Source organism: Bison bison, unplaced genomic scaffold (assembly GCF_000754665.1).
Source record: "Bison bison bison isolate TAMUID 2011002044 unplaced genomic scaffold, Bison_UMD1.0 scf7180017864530, whole genome shotgun sequence".
Lineage (NCBI taxonomy): Eukaryota > Metazoa > Chordata > Mammalia > Artiodactyla > Bovidae > Bison > Bison bison.
Genome location: NW_011495080.1, coordinates 7,258,685 through 7,268,044, shown reverse-complemented (window position 1 = coordinate 7,268,044; position 9,360 = coordinate 7,258,685). Strand labels below are relative to the sequence as shown.

General features: G+C 40.2%; 1 protein-coding gene across 1 annotated transcript in view; it reads left to right on the top strand.

Annotated features, from left to right (window-relative positions):
• The window catches only part of SSMEM1 (serine-rich single-pass membrane protein 1), a 9,832-nt gene extending 4,156 nt beyond the window's left edge, over positions 1 to 5,676 (top strand). Inside the window, exons 2-3 of the mRNA XM_010831674.1 lie at positions 2,650 to 2,704; positions 4,845 to 5,676. Of these exons, the coding sequence (XP_010829976.1) occupies positions 2,650 to 2,704; positions 4,845 to 5,332 (543 nt within the window). The 3' untranslated portion in view covers positions 5,333 to 5,676. The remainder of the gene's footprint in view (positions 1 to 2,649; positions 2,705 to 4,844) is intronic.
• Positions 5,677 to 9,360: the final 3,684 nt, after the last annotated feature.

The window sequence follows — 9,360 nt, the reverse complement described above, 5'->3', positions numbered from 1 at the left end:
GGCTTTGGCATAGTCAATAAAGCAGAAATAGATGTTTTTCTGGAACTCTCTTGCTTTTTCCATGATCCAGCGGATGTTGGCCATTTGATCTCTGGTTCCTCTGCCTTTTCTAAAACCAGCTTGAACATCTGGAAGTTCATGGTTCACATATTGCTGAAGCCTGGCTTGGAGAATTTTGAGCATTACTTTACTAGCGTGTGAGATGAGTGCAATTGTGCGGTAGTTTGAGCATTCTTTGGCATTGCCTTTCTTTAGGATTGGAATGAAAACTGACCTTTTCCAGTCCTGTGGCCACTGCTGAGTTTTCCAAATGTGCTGGCATATTGAGTGCAGCACTTTCACAGCATCATCTTTCAGGATTTGGAATAGCTCAACTGGGATTCCATCACCTCCACTAGCTTTGTTCATAGTGATGCTTCCTAAGGCCCATTTGACTTCACATTCCAGGATGTCTGGCTCTAGGTCAGTGATCACACCATTGTGATTATCTGGGTCGTGAAGATCTTTTTTGTACAGTTCTTCTGTGTATTCTTGCCAGACTATATATGCTATATTTAGTTTATATGTTTAGTGTTTATTCAGACAGTGCTGGTATTTTCCCAAACAGTCCCAGTCCCAGTCCAAGCTCCTCTTTTTGTGTATGTGGAAGTGGAGCTTAGAAGGGGTTAAGTGGCTTGGTAAAATCCCAGTGGCAGAAAGGCAGAGCCATATCCCAGAGCTCCCCACCATCCTAACCTCCCCTTTGGGGCAGGCACTTCTGCTGTTTTCACTCAACTGAGTCAAACCCAGAGACACTTAATAAAATACTTTTGGTAACCATAGTTCATATGATTCCACTTAGCTTGATGTAAAGTCTTTCTTTAGATTTTGTGATTTTATTTTGATTTGATGTCAACTCAAATATGGAAGCTTTCCATGAAAAGAAAATAAACCTAACTTTTTAAAGTTCATAAACTTCTAATATCTTCATAATCATCTCTAAACATTTTACATTTAAAATAAGCCCACCCAAAAACATTCTTAAAAAGGTATCCTTAAAGAGGATTCCACTCAAAATTCTCAGAAAATTATTTCAGTAACTCAAAAACAAAGAGGCACCTCATTAGAGAAACTTATCAAACATTGTGAAGATGGAGTATTAAGAAAAGAATGGGCCAAAGATCTCAGACTGCAGTTATAAATACCCAAGTATGGTACTTTTCAATCCAAAGGTAGTTTGGCTTTCTACATAAATTCATTTTTCCCCTAATTGTAGACAGTTTGAAGGATTAGATGGAAAAAAAAATCAGTTTCAACTCTCAAAGCCGCTATTGCTAACTCTTGTGTACATTCCTTAGTATTTCTTCTTTTCACATTTTTAGCTAAGTTGTGATCATACTGCATATACAAATTTGCATCTTGATTTTTAAATTAATATTATAACATTCATTTCCTCATGTTATGACGTAACCTTATTATAATAATTTTTATAACTATATATGATATGATTGTGTCATAATTTAACTATTTCTACTTTTGAATTTTGTATTTATATTATCCTAATTACATTGGGAGAATATGTCTGTACATAAAACTTTCTTTTGGAGTTTATTTCTCAGTCATAGATTCCCAGAATTATTATGTGCCAAAAGTGTTATGAGTATTTATAAAGTACTTGATATATTCTGAAAGAGTTGCTTTGTATGTGTAGTTTTTGGCAAAACAATTTTTAGCATCAAAAAGTGGAATATTTATCTGAAAAATGGGACAAATATATTTATGGAATATTGGGGCAGAATATTTGAAATTGGAATTCTTCAAAGAAATCAATTTCTTCTGGTTGCCAAGTTCACAAGTAATATATTATGGTTGCATTTTGGAATAATGTTTCTGAAGGATTTAGGAGATAGTAAGTCTATAAATTCATATAAAGATCTTAAAGAATTATCATAATGTGACCTGATAAAATGCCCTTTAAAAAGCAATTTAAAACTAATCCTAGTACTATCATTTTTTTAAGATTATGTTTTGTGTTAGTTGCTCAGTTGTGTCTGACTGCTTGCAACCCCATAGACTGTAGCCTTCCAGGCTCCTCTGTCCATGGAATTCTCTGGGCGAGAATACTGGAGTGGGTAGCCATTCCCTTCTCCAGGAGATCTTCCCAACCCAGAGACTGAACCCAAGTCTCCCACATTGCAGGCAGATTCTTTACTGAGTCATTTTTAAATGACATTTAAACAGTATTTCTCTATAATGTCAGTGAGTTCAGGAAAACTTTATAACTTATAAGTTGTCATTGGTCTTATTTTCTCTCGATCTTTTTTCCATTTTGCTGTTCAAAACATTTTGGTAGATCCTGCTGTCAAAGCATGGTCTTCTTAATGGGCTGCAGAAGTAGGATCACTATAATAGGAACTCAATAAGTATTTATTGGACTGCTGCTGCTGCTAAGTCACTTCAGTCGTGTCCGACTCTGTGCGACCCCATGGACTGCAGCCTACCAGGCTCCTCCATCCATGGGATTTTCCAGGCAAGAGTACTGGAGTGGGGTGCCATTGCCTTCTTGTTATTGGACCGCACTGACTGCTTAAAATTAGACACTGTCAAAGTAAATATGAGTGAAAAACAACCAACTGAGATCACTATTACTAATCTGTATTTCTGAAATAGATGTCTGAGAAGAAAAAGGATGAAGACAATGGGACAAGTACTTCACCAAGTAAAGGTAAGAGCCAGCACTTATTTGATATTGGACTATGATGAAAAAAATATGTGTTGGGTGTGAAAAGCAGACAACAGAGATAAACAGCCAAGAGCATTATAGAGCCTCCCCAGACCTCTGGTGGCCCATGGATGAGCACTTTGCTTTGGTGCAGAAGGACAGCTTAGCTACTTCAGCAGAGCTGCTAGAGGCTACACATTACTGGTAGGTAGAGCTCAAGCTGTCTTTTCATTTCTCAGCATTCTCCCATCACACAGCTTGCCTTTCACACATAATTATTGCTAGTGTTTCTGCGAGGCTATGAGCTATACCTGACATCTTTTTGAATAACTTATAAGCAGTGGTGGAGAAGGAAATGGCACCCCACTCCGGAATTCTTGCCTGGAGAATCCCATGGACAGAGGAGCCTGGCAGGCCATGGTCCATGGGGTCGCAGAGAGTCGGACACGACTGGAGTGACTAAGCACGCACAAGCAGTGGTGTGCTGATAAGTCTTTAACAACTGGCTCTCCAAAAATGTGTGTAGTATATAGCATTTAAAATTTTACTAGTATAAAGTATGTATATCAGATAATTTACAAATAATAAAATATATAATATACTTTAGGGTAAATTCCATATAGACCGCTGATTCTCACAAAGTACTTCTTTGATTTTGGCCACTTTCAGCCTTAGCCAACCTATAGTTACAATAGATAAATGGGTTTAGTTCCAATATGACTGTTACTTTCCTTTAAGTTAAGGAATAGGACAAAAGAAACACAAAGAGGTATGTTGGAACTTAATTTGGTTGTTAATGATGTGAATGACTTCTTTGCTGAGCTGGATAATAGTTTTAGAATACTCTGGAAGAATATTTCCTCATTTTTGGGTGCTGTTCACATTATAGCGGCTATAGGCATGATACCTTTAAATGTTATCTGCATCAGTAACATGCTCTCCACTACTTTGGGTTGTGTGCCAAGTTGCTTCAGTCATGTCCAACTCTTTGTGACCCCATGGACTGTAGCCCACCAGGCTCCTCTATCCATTGGATTCTCCAGGCAAGAATACCAGAGTGGGTTGCCATTTCCTCCTCCAGGGGATCTTCCCAATCCAGGGATCAAACCTAGGTCTCTTATATCGCCTGCATTGGTAGGCGGGTTCTTTACCACTAGTGCCACCTGGGAAGCCTGTCTAGACAATCTACAGAACCTGTCTTGACAAATCTACGTAAATGAATACCTGATTCTTAGTGCTTGTTGGTTTTTATCCCATCAAAACTACTTTCAGGTTACCAACATAATGTCACTGAACATGGGAGTTAGGAAGAGATGCATAACAGCACATCATTACATAGTATTTTTAATATCCAGAAAGAACAGACATAAATAGTAGTTTCAAGAGCAAACCTCATAATGAAATGTAGTAAAATAATTAAGGAAGTGATGAGTTCTGAGTATTTATTACATTTATTTGTAGCAAATTGATTTAGTGGTAAGCATGTATAATTTAATTTTGACTAATGGCTACATTTAGCAGCTGTCTTGCAAGGTTCTGGAAAGTTTATCATTTCTTGTGAGCTGGCTGGTATGAGCCAAGTCCAGTATACCAGTGTATACAGAGAAAATCCTTTTTCATTTTCTGCTACCCAAATCACATTCATACACACACTTGAATCTTTAAAACATCAAGGTAGGGACTTGCCTGGTGGTCCAGTGGCTAGGACTCTGATCTTTCAATGTGGGGTCCTCGGTTTGATCCCTGGTTGGGGAACTAGATCCCACATGCCACAGTTAAGACCCTGTGCAGCCAAATAAGTAAATAAAAATAAATATTTAAAAAAAAAAAACATCAAGGCAAAAGTTAAAAGGGTCCTCCTCAGAAAAATTTGGAGACCTTTCTGTTGATATTATTTCAAGGGTCCATGAAACTTCAAAAGTAATATGTCAAGCATCTATTTGATCCTTTTGGTTTTTAGGAGTTTTGGTATGGCACTGGAAAATGAAGTCAGCTGCCAACACTTGAAAATATGTGGGGAAAAGTGGTGGTTTGGCAAATGGCAGCAAAGAGTGAGCCACACCATAGGCTTCCTTTTTAGGTAAGATGAGGTTATAGTAACCAAAAATGTGCCTAACTTGTTGATTTCTTTCATTGTTGTTAGAAAGCAAAGATATTTCCAATAAGCGGCGAGGCAAAGAGGATGCCTGGGATTCTTTGCAAATGATGAAAAAACCAAAGCAGAGCCAACTTACCCCTGTAACTGACTCAGAAGTGGCTTTGGTCAATGCCTGTCTTGAACAAAGACGAGCGAGGCGCTATTCTGAATTTAGTCAAGTGAATCGGACCCCACATGACAGTGATACTACTGAGTGTGACAGTGAAGAATCTAACTCCAGAGCCTCCTCATGGAAGGAGAGTGAAAGTGAACACCGCCCATCACCAGCCGGTATTAAGAAGAGAAAAATAGCTCAGAGGCAAAGGAATATGGGAGGTTACCAAATCAGGGAAAGGCCCTGCCTCCACTGCAAAGCCATGAGAACCAATGAATGGCTAACTCGCCATTTCCTTCAAAATGCTTCAGTAACAAGCTCAGTGAAGGGAGATGAAAATTCTGGACCTGATATTAAGACAAAATTCAGTAAATTTTGAATTTTATCAAGTCCTTACCTCACTTGAAGCCAAATGAAAGAGATGAATAAAACATGAAAAATCACCAGAGGTCTAGATGAGGAGGCTTTTACAATAAAGTCTCTCTACTAACAACAAAAACATTCTTGGAACCCAAGAGGTAAAATTTCAGATAATTCTTTGTCCAAAAACAGGCCAGTGAATTTGTTTACGGCACCACTGAAGCATCAGAGATCTGTATCCACTATGATTTTTTTTATGCAAAAGAGCACCAGACAGATATTTTATGCCTTGAGTGTATGTATTTTGTTAATGTCTGTAATACAAATAAGGAAGGTCTTTGAAAATATATTTATGTTTAGAAACCACTTAAATTTATTCATATGTTTTGATTATCCAGTTGACTGAATGAATTAGGGAATGTTGGTCGGAATAGAATTGGCCCCAATTCCCCAGATCCATATTTACAGGTGAGTCTACCTGAGTTGTATATTTTTTTGGCTGCACAGCTTGTAGATCTTAGTTCCCCGACTGGGGATTGAAACTGGGCCCTCAGCAGTGAGAGCATGGCATCCTAACCATGGAGTCCTAACCACTGGACCACCAGGGAATTTCCTACGTGAGCTGTATTGTTGTGTATGTGTCAGCTTGGGGCTGGTGAGAAGGAGCTGGAATGAGGCCCGATTCCTACAGTAGACCAGAAGGACAGCTGGGCCATGGGCTATCCATGATTATTGTCTAAAAGGCATGACAAGTGTTACAAAAATTATTCCGACAGTGTTAAAATGGTAAGGAAGACTTCATTCACGACTACTTGTAATAGGTGTCCAATCTATTGCAACTGGGGAGAGAAATCAAGCTCAACTCCAAATCAGCAAATTCAAGTGGAGATTTGTAGCCAAGGGAAGGGTATCAGTGGATGGGATAGAAAATTCCTACAAGGAGCCACCAAAGGTAGGAGAATTTGTGCTCAATTGACCTAGCATGATTCTTGTACAAAAGGCAGACCAAGGACTTATACATCAAAAGTGGAGGATGAGGAACTTGATCAGATGTCAAGGGTGATCAGAAATCAAGGGTGGGAAACATTAAACTTACTTAGCAGAATTCTTGCAAAAACTGGTCTGGGCAGCCAAAGGCAGGATGGGCACCAAGGGTGAGATCAGGGTAAGAAGAGGGCTCAGAGGAAACTAACTAGAATTTGTCAAAGAAAGAGTCTTTACTGAAAGTTAGTCTCAATCCAGATATACTTGGGCTAAGTTTTCCAGTTAAGTGTGGGCCCCAGTGTGGGGCCAGGAATTCAAGCAGAGCTAGTAGATAGTTGGCCATTCGGGAGGATGGCAGAACTCCAACTGGGATACAAAACAAGATCCAGATCCCAGAGAAGAGTCTGGCAAAGACAAGCCACAAGGGCTCTGATCACTTAAGAAGGGCTTAAGTGTTCGGGAAAGATTTGGATACCACACTGATAAAGACTAGCTAAATACTAAGAACTGAGCCTTTTATGGGGTATTGGGAGAGATACAACAGAGCTATGACTGTGGACTTGGAGATTACTCCTGATGACTTCAAATTCCTTAACTGATGCCAACAAGGAGACCAGGGAGGCAATGTGGGAGCCCCAGCCATTGGAACTAGGCCCCTGGAATCCAGGACATGGGGTGACATTTCTGAGCTTTTTTGTAGAGACTGTCTTAATCAGATTTCCTCAGGGTTCGAATTGGTCTGAGGCTGCAAGTGAAAAGCAGGACAGCTTCAAGATTTGAGCTGGGCATCAACCTTTTCCACAAAGACTTCCTTTACTTCTTGATATTGTCCTTCACTTTGTCCCCTCAGGTGTAACCTGTGCCCTCCCTTATGCTCCAATGTACCTTGAAACATTCTCTATCTCAGCACCTATAGCATTTTTTTTTTTTAAGGGAAATTGGGGGCTCGTAGGTAATGAGGTTTTAAAATTTTTTTAAATTTATTTTTGGCTGTGCTGAGTCTTTGTTGCTGTGTGGGCTTTTCTCTAGTTGCAGCGAGTGGGGGCCACGCTAGTTGTGGTGCATGGGTTTCCCGTGGTGGCTTCTCTTAGTGCAGGGCACAGTCTCTAGGCATGCAGGCTTTAGTGCTTGTGGCTCACAGGCTTAGTTGCCTTGTGGCATGTGGCATCCTGCTGGACCAGGGGTCAAATCTGTGTCCCCTGCATTGGTAGGTGGATTCTTAAGCACTGGACCACTAGGGAAGTTCATCACGCTTAGCATTTTAATGCCTGTATTTATTTGCAAGTCCCTCTGTCATTTATATATATGTCCCTGGGTTGGGAAGATAAATATATATTATCCAACTTTAAAGGTACAGTCCATGACTTATCTTTGTATTTCTCTGACCCTGCACAGTGCCAAACAACATGATAGATAAATAATTTAGTTGAATCAATATGCAAAGGAATTCATGAATGCAAAAGAGAGAAACTGAGGAGAGCAGAGGCAAAGAAAGCAGAGGAGCCAATATCTAAAATTTACTGAATGATTTTGATATTTCTAACTTGATATGATCAAGATACTTGTTGCCTTGTTTATTTAAATAGCACCCAAATAATCAAACCCCAATTACCAAGAAAACAAATTAAAAAATAAAAGGCTCAAAATATAGTAGTAAGTTGATGGACCAGGATTTAAATCTGAGTCATCTGACTTTGGAGTTTGGGTTCTTAATTACCGTGATCTTAACCACTATTCTCTGAAGCTGGAAGATCCTGATTTCAAGGTAAGTCAATTACCACCTCCTACACAGCCATAAGTGATTAAAAAAATAAGTGTTAGTCACTCAGTTGTGTCTGACTCTTAGTGACCCATGGACTATATAGCCTGCCAGGCTCCTCTGTCCATGGGTTTCTCCAGGCAAGAATACTGGAGTGGGTTGCCATGTCCTTCTCCAGGGTATCTTCCCAACCCAAGGATCGAACCCAGATATCCTGCATTGCAGGTGGATTCTTTACCAATCTGTCTGAGTTTCCCTGATAGCCCAGTTGGTAAAGAATCTGCTTGCAATGCAGGAGACTCCAGATTGATTCCTGGGTTGGGAAGATCCCCTAGAGAAGGGATAGGTATTCTTGGGCTTCCCTGTGGCTCAGCTGGTAAAGAATCCGCCTGCAATGCGGGAGACCTGGGTTCAATCCCTGGGTTGGGAAAGGCTACCCACTCCAGTATTCTGGCCTGGAGAATTCCATGGACTGTGTAGTCCATGGGGTCGCAAGGAGTCAGACACGACTGGGAGACTTTCACTTCACTTTCACTGAGCCACCAGAGAAGCCCCATATCCAAGCTGATATAATCTCATCAGGAAAAGGAGGACAATGACAATTTTCCAGATAATAGAGTAAGTGACCATGCCCCAGATGTTTTGCTTGTAGATCCAAAAATATAATTGATGAACTATTATCCAAAAAGTCATTTATATCAAAGATTGCTACTTTTCATGGTCTCATCTATGGGGCTAACACAGGTCAAAGTTGGGGGTGAGTGATAGCTGTATATTGGAAGAAGGAATCATGGACAAGTTAAATCAGGGGGTATAAATATGAAGGAGGTAGTTAGGGTGGTTTGTAAGTACATTAAACCCAAAGCAGAGACCAAAAATAGCTGGAAGGACAGCCAAAGCCAAGGAGAGAAATACACTGAATCAAAGGAATAAGGCAAGGGCAAGGACATGGAAGGATGAGGAGCAAAAGCATGGCCAGGCTCACTGGAACTGTATTAATGGGTGAGGTACAGAACATGTGAAGTGGGAGATAGTTCATGAAACTAAGGCTGCAAATACTAGTTTTGGCTTGGTGTTGATTGTACGCAGAGCCTGTGCGAGCTGTCAGTGTGTCCCAAGGGCTCCATAACAGTCCCTTCTTCAGTCTGTCCTTGCTGAATGGGATACATTTGGCCACACCTGGTTTTTATGGTAGAAGGTTATAACCTGTTTGGGTGGCTTGCTTGTGGGGAGGCGTGGAATTCTTGGGCTTACTTCCTATCTATGGTCCATCATTGCAAGAAATGATCAGAACTGACCTTTGT